We start from the raw sequence: 20,948 nt of genomic DNA, 5'->3' as shown, positions 1-20,948 counted from the left end.
TTCCTACCCTTTGATAGTGATCAATTGTCAATACAGACCATAATGAAATACATAACTTATGATGCTCCAAAACCTGCGCGCTCCCCTCGTAGGGGGACATCCCCCCCCCCCCCCCCCGGAAAGCGTCGAGTTGTGGTCATCAGTCCTTCCATCTCTCGATGAGGGGATGGACATCGAGCTTTCATCTACATCTACGAATGTAGATGTTGATATTGATAGTGTTTAGGTTTAATAGCATCTTTTCGCTCATAATCTAACACTCTCTCTTTTAATCCATACTATAGCACTGTTACAGTGGAATTGTAACGGTTATGACAGGCATCTTGCTGAGTTCTGTCAGCTCATTACTGATTTCGCGGCGAGTATAGTCTGTATTCAGAAGATAAACCTCAGACCAGGTCATTATACAGTCTTGAGAAATTTCAGACTATACTCGACAAAACGATATTATGCTCACTGGGCGTCCAGTGGTGTGGGTATTTTTGTTCATTCTGATACTTCTAGCGAAGACATTATTACAATATTGCTGACCAATAATCACCTCACCAACTTGTTAAATTATACAGTTCTCCCCATCAACATGTGCTCACAAAAGAATATTCTAGTTTTATTTTGCTAATTGACTTCATTTTCCCAAGCAGCATCCTTATATAATATGTTAATGCTCTTTGAAAGAATTGAAGATTCTGTTAACTGAGAGTGGAGAAATTGTTCTGAACAAACCTGGACCTGCTCCATCGCTCTGCATGTTGAAGAATCTCTTCTTGAAGGCAACATCCAGTGTTCCAATTGTTCTTGTTTTTTGTTTTTGCTTTTCAAGATTGTGGATTGTGCGACGCCTCTCTACCTTATCTGCACCAGAATCATTCTCATAGTCGTCATCCAGTCCTCGTAGTCGTTGCATGTTTCTGGCTATCTCCACAAAGTTTTTATCAATAATGGCATCTTGAGACATGTCTTCAGCCTGAAAGAATAAGGAATGTCAACAGTCTGTGCAAAGTTATCTGCAGTATTGATTTACCTGACTCATCTATTTCAGGGTAATTACCTTTTTATTGCAGTACCAATTCAGTTCAGTCGATGCCAAGATGTGCGACAAAGTTCCAAAGCGATGGAACATCATGGCTACAAACTGGATGACCAAGATGAGAGCAAAGAAGAACACAAAAACGAGACCAATTGGTTCCAACTGGAGGTATTCTTTGGAGATATGTACCTATGAATATACGAAGATGCTGTATTAACAGTGCATCAAATGGCAAAGAACGTTTGCTGGTAAAGTATGTACCTTTAATTTATTAATCATTTAACTATTAGAAATGAATAAAATTTCAAACTAAAACATTCAAAAATAATAAATATGTAATTTTAGATCTAGCTTTAATTATTTTTTAAATATTTCATTTATCTTTCCATGAACTTTATGGTATTAAGTAAAATTCAAGTAGACATAAAAAATGTGGAATATGTACATGAAATTTGCTGTTTCAAATTCTTCCCACTTAATCATGCACAGCCTACTAAAATCAGAGATTTCTCAGTGAAGTAATGATATGTCTTTTAGATGGGGTCATCTTTTGTGTGTATGACTTATATAATAAATCAGAATGTTTTCTTTCAATTATGCAAATCAAAGATTGTTGCAAAACACTCAAAACTTTATCATTCTTTGATACTGCATACACAGCATAAATCAGAAGACTGTCTGATCACGGTAGTTTTAATTAGAGAACACCTGTTGGCTGATGATAAGACCTTCAATTTTAGGCAAAAACCAATTTTGTTTTTGAACAGATAACTTAAAATGAAGTTGTATTTATACGTTTTATGTATTTATAATGTTAAAAATGGTGGTTGTATAATGTCTAAAAAGGCCTAAATTGATGTTGGAACATATAATTCCTAGCTTTTTCCAAAAGTGATTAAAAATGCTTTTAATTTATTCCAAGCCTCTCTTTGCCTATATTGCTATAATTCCTGTTTTTTCCTAAAGCAGTTAAAAAATGCTTTTAATTTATTCCGAGAAACTGAAATATTTGCAGCTTCATTTTCAATATTTTGAACCATATAGTCTTGAAATACTTTTGAAACACAAATCTTAAAAGTGGAAGCTGTAAACCACACTCCCCGACAGTCCTTAAAAACCTCCCTCGGTAAACACGTCTGTAGTCTGTGTCATGAAGATGGGAGACAGTGTCCATTGATCTGCTGGAAACAAAACTCTTCATTTTATTCTGTGAGAACAATTCAGTGTGTCCATTTGTTCAGCGTGTGCATTATGCTGAAAGTGTCAGCTTCTAAGTTATCTTTAATTAAACAGCAGCTATGGGAGTTCCCCCTTTTCACATCGGATGTTAAAATTGTATTCTGTGATATTTGATGAAAAGAGGTGAGTGAAATTTGTTTTATATTCCCCCTCCCTGAAAGGTTACCACCAATTTAGCAGCATAAAAATAGTATTTTAATTGATAAATCCTTTTTAAAACACGTAAAATTGAGGCTGCTTAAATAAATTATTAGAACCCATCTTTTTTCATATTTGAGAGCCTGTTTTAGGCACCTAAAATAAAAATTTAATGCCTAAAAATCTGATATCTGCTGATGATACAGTACATTGGTGCTGAACAGTGAGAACAGGTGAATAGGGAAAAGAGAAACATCTATTGGCCAACGGGAAACTACTTAAAATTGTATTTAAAAAACCAAACCCCATGGCACTACAGCCCGTGAAGGGCCTTGGCCTACCAAGCAACCGCTGCTCAGCCCGTAGGCCTGCAGATTACGATGTGTCGTGTGGTCAGCACGACAAATCCTCTCGGCCGTTATTCTTGGCTTTCTAGACCGGGCTTAAAATTGTATATAAGTAAGAAAGTTTCCCATTTATAGGCTGTATTTACAACAAAGCATACTATAAAAAATATCTTAAGTAAACAACATGTTTAAGGTTGAAAAGGGAATATTTACTGTCTACTAATATGAAGAGTACAAATGATTTCTCAGAATCTGAAGAGAGCCCTTCAGTGTCGATATACTGTTGTCCTGAACTACTCGTTTAATCATACCGAAGTGCATGCATCAGTCACGAGAGAATCTGGGAAATTTTTCCCTGCACCCCACTGGAAATGCTATTATGTTAACATCTTTGAGGTTGTTCGTATTTTGAAATCATTCGCTGTAGGCTCATAAATTTAATTGTTATGTGGGGTACAACTCTAAATAAAATAAATAAACAAAAATGGTTCAACTTTTGCATTTTCACAGCAGTTCATCTTTCCTTTTCTTCCGTAACCCTTATCCATGGAGCTCCTGGGTTGGGCTGTGAAGTATTGACTCTCATCTACTTCTTGCACCCCTCTGGAGACACAAGAGCATGTGTGTCTATTCTGGGGTACTCCTTATGTCTTTGTTCTGATCCACTTCGACACTTCATATAGGCTATTATTATGGTAAGCTCAGCACACCCAAAGGCATTTTATACCTAAGTGCCAGGTTTCATTGAGGCTGTCCCTGACCTGGAGAGCAGACACTGTCTGCTGGGTTTCAGTAGCATTTCCTCCACTGGGGACCAGCACCCAAATAAATGAGCTGTTCCTCCCGAAGCCGTTGGACCTTTTTTGAGAGTTGGGTTATTTTCTGCTGCCTAACATTCGGCATTGCACCTCTGGCTGTACCGTATAATCCATTAAGGATTTACGTAGGTAGTTTTCTTTCCCTGAGAAACCGTACCGTGCCTGCTGGAATGATAATAACAATGAATAACTTCTCCCTACTTAGCTTTTCATCTCGAATTTAAACTAAAAATTTAGATAACTCTATTGGAATTCTCAGTTCAGCAAAATCTCTGACTTTTAGTCTTTCCTAGATGTGCATGACCCATGGTTAAGAAAATGAACTCACTTTTGCTTTTATACACAATAAACACTTTTTATAATTACAGTATAATACATGATCTCTTCCACCAGGACAAACACAGTTGTATACACAATATGTTTACTGATTTCTCAAAGCCTTTACATTTGTTAATCAAGAGGTACTTTTCAGATAATATCAGTGATGATGATGATGTTGATCTTTCTTAGCAAACCATTTAGCTAATGATTGTCAAACTATACATACAGATAGTCAGTTATAATGACTAAGGGCCTGTACTACGACAGCCAGATAAAAGTGCGGTATAAATTTATTTGGCAGTTTGGACATTTATCTGGAAGTTCGGTTGAAACCGCGTACTACGACTTTCGTTTATGTGCAATCTGGGAAAATATTCTCGAGTATAGCTATGCCGAAGTTGGAGAGGCTGTTAACGCTCTTATCTGGGACTTAGCTCTTATCGGGGACGCTACTGTAAAGAATCAAGATGGCTACTCGTGAAGATGAATCTACATCTGCATGATGCTGTGCGAAATTAAGTTGTTACAATGTAATTTATGTATATATTTATAAAGTATGCCGTGCTTCCTGTCCAGCTATCACAGAATTCTTAAAGATTTCCCAAGCTAGCAAGTTGTTGCTACTGAGTATATCAGTAGCACACAAGCAGTCAAGCGCAAGCTTCATGGGTAGCCGTGGTCGTTAGGTCAGCAAAGTTTGCTGCTAAGCAGTTTATCGTGGGTTCGAGTCCCAGTAGTCTAACATTTTTTTATCTTGTAAATAGTAGTCGGTAGGGTACTAAAGGTGATAGTACACTTTTCCTATCATTAAAATGCGTGTCAAAAGCCTGGGTTCTATTCCAAATCTATCCGCGACGCACATATGAAGAAAAGGTATACGATGTTGTTCGTGGTGATTCGTCCGTCGAATGAGGATGTTAAGGAGGTTATATGTCTTTTACTTCATAACAACTTGCTACAAAAGTATTTACGCTAAAGTGAGATAAATGCTTGCCAGTTACTATTCTCACATTGTATTGAAAAGAAAGAAACTAACTACTTATTCAATGAGCAAACAATAAATTGAATTAATAATAAAATTAATGATCAGTGGCATTAATTACGAATACAAACTTTACTTTCGTCGTAACGCGCAACCTCATAAATAGTACTAGACAAAAAAGATACATAACCTGAATCTTAACTTTTGCGTCCAGGTTACGTTTTCAGTCTTTTTATTTTCTATAACAGTTTCAGTTTCGTTATACAGTTAATTAATTTTAACATTTCTTCGTATGTGTATATTTCAGTCCTAATTCTGTTTTTGACCTGGACTTCCACATTATAGGTTTAATAAGAGTGTGATATTGGATTCTAGTAATACAATTTCAAAAGGAATAGAGCTAAACAAACGAAAACACCAGGGAACAAGTATACCACTACGCTAAATTTCACTATATTTTCAGTAACCTTATTACCACCCCAATAAAAATGTTACTACATCTTCCGCATTACAATACCGTCGTTAAAATCCGTTGGTAGTACGCAAGAAAATATTTAACTTCTAGTTTGCAAAACTGCAGCCTACATATCTGGCTGTTTATCTGACAGTCGTAGTACAAGCCCTAAAAAATAAATATTTTTATGTCTTATATTCAGCTCCCTCTGTGTGGGAAGTGTCAACCTCAGTAGTGGAAGATCACAGGTTCAAACCTGGCTGTGCTAGTTAGATTTTATAAGGGCAAAATTTGCATTTGGCACTGCATGTCATATGGTTTTGATATGTAAAAGACTTGTCATTGATCTTTGAGATCAGGCGAGCAGTCAGATTTGCCAAAAGCAGAAAAGCTGCCGGGCCAGACGACATCTCTGTGGAAAATTTGAAGGTCATGGAGGAGGCATGCATGAAAATAATAACAAAGCTGTGCAATAAAGATACTGGCATCATCCTAAAAGAGAGAGATCTACATTTATTACCTTGCTAAAGAAAGTGAATGTCAAAGAATGCACCAGCTTTAGAAGAATCACCCTTATGAGCCACACCTTGAAAGTATTCCTCAAAATTATTCGGAGTCAAATTTAAGAGAAATGTGAGGAAAATGTGGGCAAATCTCAATTTGGATTCTATAGCAGTCTGGGCACCTGTGAGGCCTTGTTTAGAATTCAACTGGTGTTCCAACATTGCAGGGACGTCAACTGCAATGTGTATGCCTGTTTCTTGGACTTCTCCAAGGCCTTTGATAGGTGTCTTCACAACAAAATGATCAATGCACTGTAGAGCACAGGGGATAACCATATACAAATCCGAAACCTCAACTGGGGTTGAGAAGTGAGTGTGTGCATTGAAAACTAGTTCTCTGAGTTATTCATGAATAGGCATTCAGAGGCATTCAGTAGGACTGTGTGTCTTCGCCACTGCTGTTCAACCTATACTCTGAACTGATCTTCAGAGAAGCGCTCAACGATGTCCTGGATGGATTACTTTCCTTTTTTTTTCCGTTTGCTTTACATTGCATCAACACAGATATCCCTTATGGCGACATTTGGATAGGAATGGGAAGGAAGTGACCGTGGCCTTAATTAAGGTATAGCTCTATCATTTGTCTGGTGAAAATGGGAAACCATGGAAAACCATCTTCAGGGCTATCGATAGACAGACAAATTTTTTAAAACCTTCCTGTTGGACTGTGGTTTTTGTATTCTCTTGTCTCAAATGTCAAAAACTATGGCCTATAATATAAATATACATAAATGGAATGAAAAATATGTTTTTTTTCTGATAATACTTGTACCAGTCCTTAGGGACCGCCATGGTCCTGTCTTTAAAATTTAAAATGTTCTACTGGGACCAGCAGTCCCATGTAGTGGTCTGGGCAAATTTCCCTCATGTTTGTAGGAAATACTTTTATTTAGAAATTGTCCGGTCATTCGTGCTTCAGCAGTTGGTAAGACGGCACCTGTGCTGATGTAAGTTCATTGTTCTTTTATGCCATATGCAATCACACGTTTTTATGTGACTGTTGTTTTGGGGCAGCATTTTTGTATATGACAGGTATTTAGTGCTATTGTGATTGTAGAAATACATTACCCCAGATGTATCGAACTTTCCGCACGGACGATAGTGGTCTGTAGCTCAAGTTATTTCCATTTAGCAGCGGCCTCCAGGAAACAGTAAGTTCATTGTTTACTCAGGGGTCATGAGATGTGAAAACTATTTTTTGAGAGGAAGCAAGTGGTAAATCATTTTCTCTACTTAGAGTATCTGATTACAAGTACAGGTGGATGTACTAAGAAAATCAGAAGATTAACAATTGCAAAATCCACAGTGGTACAGCTGAAGATATGGAAAAGCCACCGCAAGATTACTGTCTCCACTAAAATGCTCACAAAATTCACCAAATGTAAGGATGGGATGTTACCATCTAATCAACACACTACAATATTCAAAAATATACATTTTTATTTCAAGTGACAGTACTAGTTTTGGCCTTTATACTGGCATTAATATCATATGAGACTAAAATGCTCCTCATCAACATTTTAGTGTTCTCCGTCTTTATGTATGCATCTGAATGTTGGACACTAAAGAAGACAGACCTACACCTAAACAAAATGTTCTGTAGGAGGGGAATGTTGAGAATCCCATGGGCACTATAATCTATCAGCTTCATGGTCCGTGTTGATAGTTTGAGCACACAAGTATGAAGGACAAGAGTTTTCCACTATTTACAAAGTATCTAAAATTATAATTATGTTAAAAGACAGTACCAGTTTCAACCTGTTAAATGGGTCATCGTCAGCTGTTGGTGAACCTGCTTATTCAGTTAGTTGATATTAAATCAGCTGAAGATGAAAGTGTAACTGATATTGACAGTAGAACAGTGAATTGCCAGATACTTTGGTCACACCATCACAAGGGGAGCACTCACACTTACTTTCATTGATTCCAGTAAGTCATACACAGCAACTTATTGCTCAACAAGAAGTCTAGTAAAAACTAGCATGTTTATCAGCAATAATATATATAGACTGAGATTGAGCATAGTACCTGTAAAACAAGTACAGAACCTCATATTCTACTGAACACGATGTTCCCCGCATATTTGCGGCCCAGCAATGCACTTTTGAATCTACCTTATACAACCGTTGGATATAATGTTGGCATTACAGCATAAGATATTTGAACTTGACACCAGGATGTCAGTGACTCTTTAGACTAAGAATTGTAGCTTATTTTTAATATTATAGCAAATATACTTTTTGGAATTGTGGCATTCATGGGACTCTAGGAAGTCAAAGCTTTTTAACTTCAAAATCTGTACCATATGTTTATATCTTTTAACGTTAAGCATTGTATTAGAATAGTGGCATTCATGTTTAATCTTAGTAATGTTTTATTCTGTACAGTCGCTATTGAATAAGCAGGTTCACCAACAGCTGATGATGACCATTTAACAGGTCGAAACGGGTACTTTCTTTTAATGTAATTAAAATTTTAGACACTTTGTAAATAAAGTATTGATTAGGTGGAAAACTCTCATCCTTCATACTCGTGAATCCCATGGGCATCCAGAAGAACTAATTAGTTGATATTAAATGAGCTGAAGATGAAAGTATAACTAATATTGACAGTAGAACAGTGAATTGCCAGATACTTTGGTCACACCATCACAAGAGATGATCTAGAAAAAGTAATCACCGGGCGAGTTGGTCGTGCGGTTAGGAGCATGCAGCTGTGAGCTCGCATCCGGGAGATAGTGGGTTTGAACTCCACTGTCGCCAGCCCTAAAGATGGTTTTCCATGGTTTCCCATTTTCACACCAGACAAATGCTGGGGCTGAAGCTTAATTCAGGCCATGGCCGCTTCCTTTCCATTCCTAGGCCTATCCCGTCCCATCGTCGCCACAAGACCTATCTGTGTCGGTGTGACGTAGAACAAAATAGCAAAAAAGTAATCCTGCAGGGCTCAAGAGGCTATGGAAGTGCTGTGAGATATTATGTGGATCTGATTAAACAAACAGTTGATGTTCTTCTAGAGGTACATAAGAATGGCTGAAAGAAAGAGATGTATGGCATAATGTAACAGTTGTCATTACAAATTAGTCCATAATTTCACAAATGATGTTGATGAAGAATCAAAAAATTTATCAAACAAGTTTCAAGTTTCAGTTATGAAGGCGGATCAAATATAAACGGAAAATTGAATGTACCACTGCTGTTAGTAATAATTCTGAGTCAGGGCTTTGCCAGGATGTTGGTGGGGGTGTCTGGAGAGTGGTTTGCGCACGCAAAATACGATGGAGAGTTTGGCTGCTTCAGTACGTCATGAGTGAGCAAGAAGTACACACGTCTGTTGCGCATTGCATCATCATCAAATTTCTCACAAAAGAGGGCACAAAACCTTCCAAAAATTTTAAACGGCTCCAGGCACAGTTTGGGGAAGAAACACTTTTGCAGACTCAAGTGTATGAGTGGGCTAAAAAAATTGTGGCAGGAAGAGAAGCTGTGGAAAATGAACCTCATGAAAGGAGACCGCAGACAAGCATCACTGCAGACAACATTGTTGCCCTTTGTGACATTATTGATGAAGATTGGCGAATAAAATTTCACAAACTGTTTTAACTGCAGGAATAAGTTACAGAAGTGTTCAAACCATCATCCAAGATGATTTCCATTTCAGAAAATTGTCTGCCAGGTGGGCTCCTTGTCTCCTCAACCAGGAACAAAAAACTTTACGCCGGGCTGAGTGGCTCAGACAGTAGAGGCACTGGCCTTCTAACCCCAACTTGGCAGGTTCGATCCTGGTTCAATCTGTTGGTATTTGAAGGTGATCAAATACGTTAGCCTCATGTCGGTAGATTTACTGGTACGTAAAAGAACTGCGGAACTAAATTCCAGCACCTCATCGTCTCCGAAAACCGTAAAAGTAGTTAGTTAGTAGTAAAGCAAATAAGATTATTATTAAACTTGATGCCAGGAAGATTGTCAGAGACTTCTACATCACTACAAGGAGGAAGGAGGGGATTTCTTGCATCATATTGTGACTTGTGATGAAACTTGGGTGAATTATTACACCCCAGAGTCAAAGCAAGCAAGCATGGAGTGGCGGCAAAGAGACAAAGCAGGTCCTGTCAAGGCCAAAACATGCCGATCTGCTGGAAAGGTGCTTTCATCTGTTTTGTGGGACTCCGCAGGTGTTTTGCTGGTAGATTTTCTTCAGGAACAAAGGACAATGAAGGCAGCCTATTAATGTCGCATTTTGGATGAAGCAAAAGCTGCGTATCACAACAAGCGACACCGGCAACCAATCCGAAACGTCATTCTTCTCCATGACAATACAAGGCCGAATACTGCTGCTTTAACGTGGGAAACACTGGAGGAAATTCACTGGACACTGCTGGAACACCCTCCATACAGTCCAGATTTATTGCCCTCCAACTACCATTTGTTTGGACCACTCAAACATGACCTAGGAGGACAGCGGTTTGATGATGGAGCAAGTGTAAAAGAGTTTGTGCGCAACTGGCTCCGCACACGTCCTCTTTCTTTCTATCAGGACAACATAAAAACTTACCAGTCTGATGGAGAAAATGTGTATCTAACGCAGGACACTATGTAGAAAAGTGATATCTATATGTGTGGTTTTGTTTTTTGGTTGATGCAATAAATTTAAAAAATAATTTCTGTTTATATTTGATCAGCCCTTGTATATTAGCCCAAATAGCCTGGTATGGAGCAGAGTACCAGAAGAAACTCCTCATCACAGAGAAGATCACTGACAAAAAAGAGTATTGACAAGCTCTGGAAAACTGCTCAAACACCATTAAACAGACAACTGGGACATTCCTTGTGTCTGGCAAAGAACGGGGAATGATTATATAAAAAGAAAACATTTCCATGGAGGTTACATTCTCAGCATTGAGGGAATGAGTGAATAGGGAATGACTTTTCCTACATATCTACAAAATAAGCCACTTCTCATGTGCTGATTTCACAACCATAAGCATTGTTCTTAAAGATAATGCCTTAAAGAACTGGAATCACAGATAAAGGCTGTTCGTGAGTGATTACAAAAAGACCTTGACAAAGTTGGGAGATGGGCAGCAGACAATGGTATGATTGTAAATGGGATGACAAGTCAGATTGAAAGTTTCACTGAGGAGAAAACTCCTCTCAATTTCAATTACTGTGTTGATGGGGTGATATTACATCATGAGGATCACTGTAAGTACCTAGGTGTTAATATAAGGATTGATCTTCTCTGGGGAAACCACATTAAAGAGGTAGTAAAGAAAGGATACAGATCTCTTCACATAGTTATGAGGGTAGTAAGAGAGGGCATATAAGTCTCTGATAAGACCCCAGTTAGAATATGGATCCGCTGTATGGGACCCACACCAAGATTACTTGATTCAAAGCAGCACGATTTGTTGTGGGTGGTTTCTGATAAAGGAATAGTGTTACAAAAATGTTGCAAACTTTGGGCCAGGAAAACCGGGGAGTAAGGTGACGAACTGCTCGACTTAGCAGGGTGTTACGGATATAGATTCCTTTATGGAACCTGAATTATTTGTCCCGAATGAGTAAATTTATAATACCAATATAATGGGGCAGTTATTGAACATTATACATTTTCAGGCTAACTCATTCCTCTTGCCAGCGTTTTTTCCCAGTGTGAAGCTACTGGCAGTGTCAATGCACTATGACAGACTTTGTCTCCTTTTCAAAAGTTGAAGCTTGCCAGGCTATCAGATCATATGGATATAGAAAAAAGTTAGATAAAGTTGGAATTCAAGAGGAAAAATATTCATTCATAGGATGAGGAATAAGGGATTGTAATAATTTATCAAGGGAAGTGTTCATTAAATTTCCAAGTTCTTTGAAAACATTTAAGAAAAGGCTAGGTAAATAATAAATTGATCTGGAATCTGCCACCTGGGCGACAACCCTAAATGCAGATCATTGATGATTGATTGACAGGGTTGTCATTATAATTTAATTTCAATGTATTTCTAATATAAAATTTCCTGATTGTGAAGAGCTTTGAGAAATCAGTCATCTTGTTTTTTCTTTTGTACAAATTTTATAGAAAACTAAATCTCTGTCTGTACATGAAACATTTTGAACATAAAACTAATCTCACTCAGTGAGTATTTAAGATAAATTTTATATACACCAAAACCTTGAAATCATGACCTGCTTAATATGTTAGTTCAACTTATTAAAAAAATGAAATAGCAATGATTTCAAAGTTTGTATTAAAAAATAGTTTGAACAAACATTACAACACAAACTGACACCAACGCACACTTATACAGTATATAAGAATGTTATAAATAGAGCATACAATAAAAGAATGATGCTACATTTGCATATCAATGAACACATATAGTAAAATACTGCTAGTAAGAAAAATAATCTGTACATGCTTTCAGTTAACTTTAATGATGAAAAGTTTTTTTTTGGTTGCTATTCACTGCTAATTCATAACAAAGATGCAGCATTCCTTTTATTGCAGGCTTATTTCTATAACATTGTGCATGCAAGACAACACACAGAGAAAAACACAAAGAACACACACACAGTTAATATACACTGTGGGTTGGAAGAATCCACAGCACAAGCACTTGGCCCCACGGCGTCGATACAGCAGATGGTGACAGTGATTGATGATCGGGGTGAAAGGATGAAACGTTTTGTGGACTGAGAGTGGTGACTGTGGTTTCTTGACAGGATGGGTTGATGTGATATGATACCTGTACACTACTCGTATAATCTGGCACCTCTATTTGAACTAAAATACAGCTTAAATACATGATATTACAGAAAGAAAATAAGACACTGATGACAGATCTCTTCTTGGCTCACCCGTTTCATTAGATCCGCTTCTTATTAGATAAGCCATAGTGAATTTGTTGAGTTGTAGCGGTTAGCACAGTGATATAGAATACCCAGAGTTCATCACAGAGATGTTCCATTGTTTAATGTGCTGTTTGGTGTATGTTCAGTCCGTCAGCGATTTCGCTGGTGGGATCCTCAACAGCTCTGCCATCAGCTGTCATAGATGGCCTAGGCATCACTGAAGAGGCGTACTAGGGAAATGAGGGGTGAGGTAGTTTCCCGTTGCTTTCCTCGCCGAGCCAGAGTTGCTATTACATATCAGTCTGCCAAGCCCACTGAAATGCATACGTGCTGTTTGGTATAGGTAGATATTGAAATTTCAAACAGCGTAGCAATCTCAATTGATACATTTCCATGTAATAACGCTGTGTGGTCACGTGTCTGAAATGGTTTTCAATCTTCCCCATTTAGCCCTACATATGTCTAAACTTGCAATTTTTCGTTTGTAAAAGCTATGCGCTTTTCTATATCTCTTTCCAGCATCTCCATTACTGGTAACACTCATTAAATAGAAATCATTGCCTTCAACAAGGAAACAAAAGGCAGGTATATATCGATCCAACTGTCAGATTCGAAACTGAGGCAATACAGCCGGTAGAAATCGACAAAGAGAAAAAGGATAAATACAACCCAAGTTCTTATTCTTATTCTTATTCTTCTTTTAAGAGGTCTCTCTGACGTTAGCAACCAATTTTGCAACTCCATATATGTTTACAACTGTTCTAAAATCTGTTCTGTTGATCAAAAGCCTGTGTAATCCTTGATGTTGTCCAGTCATGATATTCTCCTCCTTCCAGATCCACAGTGACCATCCACTCAACCTTGAAGTATAGACTAATTTGCAGCAACTGTTACTGCACCCCACCACCCCCCCAAAAAAAGTGACAAAGATAAGAGATTTTCCAGCATTTTGTTGTTTTTCAAAGTTTACTCCTTTCTTTGTCGATTTCAGTAACAGATCCAGAATCAGCACAAAGATATCATATATGCTGTTGCACTCACAACACTGAAGGGACATCAGGATATTGAGACACCGTTTACTTAATCATGTTAATGCTCTCAGCATGTCACAGATTACAAGATTCCCTTTGTTCATAACTACTGTTTGTTGAACAGTCACAGGCCGATTAATAGTATATTAAAACTATATTTCTATCAGCACTTCAAAATGAAGTCCTATACATTCAAAATTTGTTTATAGAAATGTTATTTCTTTTTAGATAGATGTATGCAAAGATATAGATGATAATCTTGTTAGGTACCAAAATGGGTAAAAAGAAAAAAAAAAAAATCTAAATTTTAATCTTATAGCAGTAGTATAGTATTATTTGAAGTAATTCCACATACAGTATATGAGTTGATTATGTTTGTAAGTTCAGAGGATATTATGTGTACAATTTTGTAATTGATATAAATTTATTAAGGATGAAAAATTGTTAGTGTAAATTGTATAATACTGTAGTTTAGGAAAAATGTCTTCTCTTGTTAATTTAAAATTTAGTGCTTGATAATATTGTATTTTTGTGTACTACTTGCCACCAAGGTAGACACTTCATTTACAAATAAAGTGATTTTGATTTGATTTGATTTGATTTTGATTTTGATTTGATTTGATTTTGATCTTGGGCTGTGAACTGATTCTTGCTTCCTTTCCACTTCCACTTAACTCCTCCTTTCATCTTCCTTGTAGGTCTTCCGTTGTCAGCTGTTGTTCTCTCTTACCATACCTAGACACTATAAAGACCTTGAGAGGTTAGAATTCCTCTTTTATTATTTCCTTATGGAGCTGCCAGCCTCTTATATTTTAACATAAACATCAACATCTCTTTTGAATAATTTCATTTCTTGAATATGAGATAAGAGAAATTTAATATATATGTCCCCTTTTAATCTCAACACATTATATTTTCAAGTGAAGTAATAATAATAATAATAATAATAATAATAATAATAATAATAATAATAATAATAATTTAATCACCCTTTAATTTGTGTAGATTTTAAGAGAAGCCAGGATGTCAGAATTTTGTTCTTCAGGAGTTCTTTAATGTTCTGGAATCCAATGACACAAAAATTGTCGTATTTAAATATATGTAATCAACTGAGATCAAACCCCACTACCTTGGGAACAGAAGGACGATGACTAATTGCCTGCATCATTGAGGTCGGGATGAGTGAAACAGTCTTAAGTCATCAGTATTTGTAGCTGCAGCCACAAAATTATCCATTAGATTAACTCTGATTTAATATTTTCTCATGATGCATCTACTTGAATTCTGCTACAGTTTATATTTTCTTTCTGTATATCATTTTGAAACCAAGCCAGTAAACATTGTGGAATACTGTATATTCCTTCACCTTTTTTCCAATGCTACACATGGGGAAGAATGGCTAAAAGAATCTCATCACAGCATAACCCTAGAGGCTGAAGTGGAACGAGTAATTGTATTTAAAATTCATAAATAAAAATCAAAATATTTACATAAACTCTCAATTAATTCACTTTTCTGCCCAAAGTACTGTTATGTTCTCTTGTAAACTGATGCCACTGCTAGTGCAGCTAACAGCACTTTTCACGTATCCTCACAGAAGCACACAGCTGCCGACATAAACACAATTTTCCTGCTTCTCAGGACCAAGCCCATATTTTGTACCTGACCCCATAAACTAGGTAATTTTTTATTTGAATGATTTCAAAAATCTCTTCTGAACTGACTTAATGGATTTTAACTCATAATACACCATTTAAAGGATGCAGTAATCTACATTTATATCCTGCTTTTTGCATTCTAATATCCTGAATACTGCACAACTGTTATTATGTTCTTTATCACTATGTAGACTGAAAAGATAAATATTAAATTCAACCTAATTGTTCCTGTGTTAATGTTAAATCCAGATTATGAAAGTAATACAATCTATGGTTGACTAATTTATGCTATCTACTTACTAATTCTAAAATTCTAACTAAAAGTTGTCACTCTCATTGACATTTTCATTATAAAGCCTAAGTCAATATTCGGAAAATATGTATTCAAAACATTACAGTTTAGGCCTACTTGAAATGATTTATGATACATGTCTTCAAATACACCAGTAATGTCTCCTAGTTCATCTGTTTCACTATCAGAGTTTTCTATATTTGACTACTATGTCTTCTCTTTACCTTTTTTTTTTTTTTGCACCATCTTTACTACTAGTCATAGATGATACATGATATTCTTTTGCTTCTCTGTACTGCATCCTTGATTTGTGAAAATTTTAATAAAACCGCCTATCAATTGCCATCTAGCTAAAGAATTTGTTATAAAATACTTTATCATTGTTGCACCTTGTATAAGCCTGCTGTATATTAATGTTTGATGAAAGTTATTTTAGCCATCTTCCCTTTTCTAATAATAGATTTCTCCCATTTGTTCACCTACAACGTACTGTATAAACACTACTTAGCTTGTGCTGTAGAAAAGTGGTTACCTTTCTTTCCAGCAGGAATGTTTTAGCCACAAGAAGGAAGTGGAAAATATTTATAAGATATAGTAAAGTCACCACAGGAAATTATTTGTGAGATATAAGAAGACTGTTATGAGTTGAAATACAGACCATGTTACAGAGAAAAGAATGATGGATGTGTCCAACTCCCATTATTACACAGATTTCCGAGTACCACCAATCCCTGGTACCCTCCATGCTCTGTGATACACTCAGTTTACCTCAGCTGTCTCCTCGACATAGGTGATATTTGTCTTGACCCCGAGTGGCCAATCAACGTGAAGCATATCCTTATTGAGTTGCAGCAAGAAAACGATAAGGACAAACAAAGCATTGAACATGAAGAAAGCAAACACGGACTTATTCCGTAGCTCAATGAGATCAGCTGCAATCCTTGCCTGAAATAATCATTAACAAAGACACATGCAAAATGATTAATTGCAGTTCATAATAAAAGCCCATTGCAAATGGTTGTTCATGTACACACTTTTACATCATAGTATATAGAATGGCTGTTACATCTTACGTGCTACATTGATAGTTCCCAAACTTTTCTTTTGAGTTTGTTATATGAAGTACCCCTAGAGACAAGATATCATGTATTATAATAATAATAATAGTAACAACATAATGATCTGTGGTCTATGACAAGGGTGGAATCAAGTTAGTGGAGAAATGTAAGTACCTTGGCGACTGGGTTATACCCAACTTGTCAGAGAAAGCAGTCTTCTCCGTGAGAGTTTACAAGCTGGAACTGGCCTATCGCCTGATTCAAATATGCAATCTGGAGCTGGAACACTACACAACAGTCATGCACCAGGAAACCCTGTATATTGTGGAGTGTCTCACTAAACAGAAAAGATTTGATTGAAAAACTTGGTCAGAGAGAGAAGAATTCTCAGGAAGATCTTGGGCCCGGTACTGGAAGGTGGGGAATACTGAAGACGTCGCAATTCAGGGTTCTATTCCCAGGCAGAGAGGCTCCCTGACTGTGCCAGGAAAAGGACGGTAGCTTTTCTGGTCATGTGGCAAAATTGTTTCCCAACTAACTGTTCTCCTTCTGGCAAAAGAAGAAAGTCTACACCACTTTTTTGACAGAGACTGAGAAGAACACACAAGAACTAGGGCTGTTGGACTTACAAAACAGATAGGCTTTGAGACAGATCCTTCAGTCTTAAGGAAAAACCACTGAAGAAGAAAGGTATCCCCTTTTCAGAAGAAAGAAAGGAGCTACACTGGGAGAAGTTATGACAGATTGTTTGAACAAGTGTTGTCCCAAATAGGCCCCTTCGAAAGAAGAACCTGTGGTTTCAACTACAATGTCCAGTCATTTTAATATGACGCAACTTAGGCTCTGGAATAATTAAAATAATTAAATAATTAAATTAAAATATCATCTCGAGTCATTCAATAATTTTTCTTGATTTCAAACCATGCATGAAATACAGCCGTTTTAAATACCTTGACTGCATGGAGGAAGAACTGGGTGGATGTGATGAGGATGTAAATCACAGGGTCATTGTAGACTGGCTGAAGTGGAAACAAAATTCACCTATGTTTTGTGATAATAGGATGCCACTAAAGCTTAAATGAAAGCCCTACATGACAGTGGCTGCACTGACTTGTGCTTCTAAATGTTGTTCTTGGAACACGACAAGCATTGTCTAAATACCACAGAAGATGAAGATGCTGAAAATGTCAGCAGGAGTTTCGAAGAAAGACTACGTCCAAAATCTGTACATCAGAAGCATGTTATATGTGAAGGAGACTGTTGTGAAGAAGGTTCCATGTGAGCGGATGACATGATTCATGCAGGCGAATGAACTGGACGAAAGCTACATAGCCAAAAGAGCCCCTGACTTCAGCTACGCAGGGTACAAAGAAGATGAAGGCCTAAGAACAGCTGGGCCTAATAGATGAGCCAACAGCAACAACAACTTTATGGCTCCACTGATGTTGAAACAAAAGCTGCTACTAACAAGAACGGGCAACTGCATTCCGCTAACCCTGGAGGGTGTGCAGTAGCAACTCCACAGTGAAGATATATTGATGACAGAGCTTGGAAGACAAAGAAGAGGAATTAAATAATTTTTTTAAATGTTCACATACCCCATATTAAGAGTTCATGTAACCACCAGTTTGGGAACACTAATTGTACAATATACTCTTTTTTTTTTTTTTTTTTTTTTTTTTTTGGCTTATAGATAGAACTCGTAGTTGTGAATGAATTTTGAGGTAGCTTTATCTTCAGTTTCCTTCTTTTTAAGGAAACACTACAGCCATTTGCATTGAACTTTTTCAAAATTGTCTCATCTCTTACCTCCTGACTCTCTTCATTATATGTTATGTTCGTTTTGACTCCAAGTGGCCACTTAATGTGAATCTTATCCTTGCTCAGTTGTAGTAAGAACACGATGAGCACAAAAAGGGCATTCATCATAAAGAAAGCAAACACAGATGTATCTCGCAAATCTTTCAGGTCCTTGGCTATCCTTGCCTAAAAAATAATAATTGTGTTTGGAAAATGAAGAAGGGTTAAAAGTTTGGAAGAACCCAAGACATATGAAAGTAATCCTGAAACACACCATCAGGTTAACTGAATATTATTAGTTAATGGAAAAGTACTTTTGAGGATGTCAGTAAGATTGTAATAGTCAAGTCCCTATGTTAAAATGTGACATTGTTTCTTCTTAGTGATGTGTGGGAGTGTCTTCATATATATCTGTTAGTTGTTGTTATTTAGATATTGAAACAAATGTTGTTAATTTTATTGTGTTAAAAGTCCAAGAAATCATTTAATTTAAGTTTTCTGGGAAAAGGCGAGTCAGTTTATTCACAAGCATCTCCAAGGATACGAGGTTGGGGGATGAAGAACAACATGCAATTTCTCGGAAAAATATATAAACTGTTAAAAGTGTTTAATATGTATATCCATCTCTATTTTATGCAGCTATGTAGCTTTACTGTCTGTCTTTAATTATTTGTAGAGATTTTGAAGTAAAATAATCCAAAAATAAATTAAAACAAAATCACTTAAAGGAAAATTAAATCAAATTTGTCTGAAAAAGATTCAGCATTTTTATGCTGACTTGACAAAACTTCTAGGACTAACAGCCTCAGTTATAAGAATGAAGATGGTACAGTGGTCATTTTTCTCAAAGTACTTTTCATCTTATGCATGGTGAAATAAAGAATAATATATTTTTATTTTATTTTTTCCTCACCACTACCTTCTTGTGTTTGTACGTTGTACTAACTCCCACGAGCACCCAGGCTTAGTGAAGCTTGGGTTGAAAACTAAGTGGCTAGATCACAACCGAAACTCACCCTCCAGAATATATGAAATCAATATAAATACAAACTTATGCAAGTAAAATTTGTGAGATATCTTGTTGCTTTCTTGTAGTACAAATTTTTTCATGTATGATGAAGAACATATTAAGTAAATTATCAAGGTTTTAATTTTATTCTTTTTTCCAAATCTGAAATAAATTCACTGTTAAAATGACATGTTTTCATAATCTTTTGTTTGGTTGTCAGCGCTTTGATCTCATCCCATAAATATGATCTCCTCCCCTCCTCCAGTCTTTACCTCCCCAGAGATGCTAATGAACTCATGAAATGGAAATGAAAGAAATGAAATGAAATGAAAGAACAGCAGCATGCAAGAATGTTAGTTGAAGAATATTTTGTGTCTATGTTGAGTTTGGTAGGTTTCAATCATTTTGCTGAACATGTTTCGTTCTGTACGTCCTAAATTAAGGATTTTTTTTTCAGAATTTTTATGTTTATGTTTTTGTTCAGTTAGTCATACAACCTGTTAAGTCTCTTCATTAGTGAACAATACTGTACTGAATTTATTCTGATATTTGCTGAAGATTTATCTTCTTCTTATATTAATGAAGAAAAAACATATTATAAAAATGTAATCACCCTTGTTTTGTGTATCATTCACCATTGTACTGGAGAGCATAAAGGCCATTATCATGCTCAGTTCATCCGCATGTAACATGACTATAATGTATCTTAGCCTACATTCAACTTCACAGTTTCATACATTTCATTGTAAGTAATGGAAAGAAACAAGTCATATATAACAAAGATAGGAACATGAAAACGGACACATAGTAGGGTGAACACAACGATGGGTCAGTAAGGGAAGACAGAACAGCAGAAAGAGGAGACAAGGATAAACATGAATACACAAAGGGCAAGGACAATCTCCACATTTCATATACAGGGTGGGCAAAATAAAACTGGCCCAAAAAATATTTATAAAACTGATGCGGAATTGACCCTTGTTAATGAACAGGAGAACCGTCATTAACAGAAATGCTGGAAACCATAATTTTGATGCACCAAATGGTTGCTGATACATGTCTGTGCATGCACACCTCTTGTTCATTGCTGTGTCATGTGTGAGTGAGCAAGAGGAGCAGACATGTTTAGATGATGATGCTTGTTATTTAGAGGGGCCTAGCATGTAGGTCATTGGCCCCTAACGTGTTTAGTGATCAGTTGAATGCAACACGAAATGATGGCCAAGATTTAACAGCATGTGTTCATTATCGAGTGTTATGCGAAGCAAATTCATGGAAAACCTGTGCGGAACTGTTTGTGCTAGAGTTTAAGACTGGAAGTTTTTTGGCAAAACCTCCAGCAAAGTCTGCAATGCAAAACTTAGTGGCA

The 20,948-nt window shown here is 36.7% G+C and overlaps 1 protein-coding gene and 1 long non-coding RNA gene across 4 annotated transcripts in view; one reads left to right on the top strand and one right to left on the bottom strand.

Moving 5' to 3' along the window:
- The window catches only part of kkv (hyaluronan synthase-like protein kkv), a 391,180-nt gene that overhangs the window by 3,982 nt on the left and 366,250 nt on the right, over positions 1 to 20,948 (bottom strand). For all 3 annotated transcript variants that reach the window (XM_067145303.2, XM_068227201.1, XM_068227202.1), the window contains exons 20-22: positions 18,580 to 18,756; positions 1,049 to 1,216; positions 724 to 964 (exon numbers count right to left, since the gene is read on the bottom strand). In XM_067145303.2, coding sequence (XP_067001404.2) covers positions 724 to 964; positions 1,049 to 1,216; positions 18,580 to 18,756 — 586 coding nt within the window. The remainder of the gene's footprint in view (positions 1 to 723; positions 965 to 1,048; positions 1,217 to 18,579; positions 18,757 to 20,948) is intronic.
- The window catches only part of LOC136871752 (uncharacterized), a 76,184-nt gene that overhangs the window by 33,415 nt on the left and 21,821 nt on the right, over positions 1 to 20,948 (top strand). The window contains exon 3 of the long non-coding RNA XR_010859813.2: positions 1,062 to 1,280. This is a non-coding gene — a long non-coding RNA (uncharacterized lncRNA). The remainder of the gene's footprint in view (positions 1 to 1,061; positions 1,281 to 20,948) is intronic.

The sequence above is a fragment of the Anabrus simplex genome, chromosome 4 (genome assembly GCF_040414725.1).
Source record: "Anabrus simplex isolate iqAnaSimp1 chromosome 4, ASM4041472v1, whole genome shotgun sequence".
NCBI lineage: Eukaryota > Metazoa > Arthropoda > Insecta > Orthoptera > Tettigoniidae > Anabrus > Anabrus simplex.
This window is presented reverse-complemented; position numbering and strand designations above follow the sequence as displayed.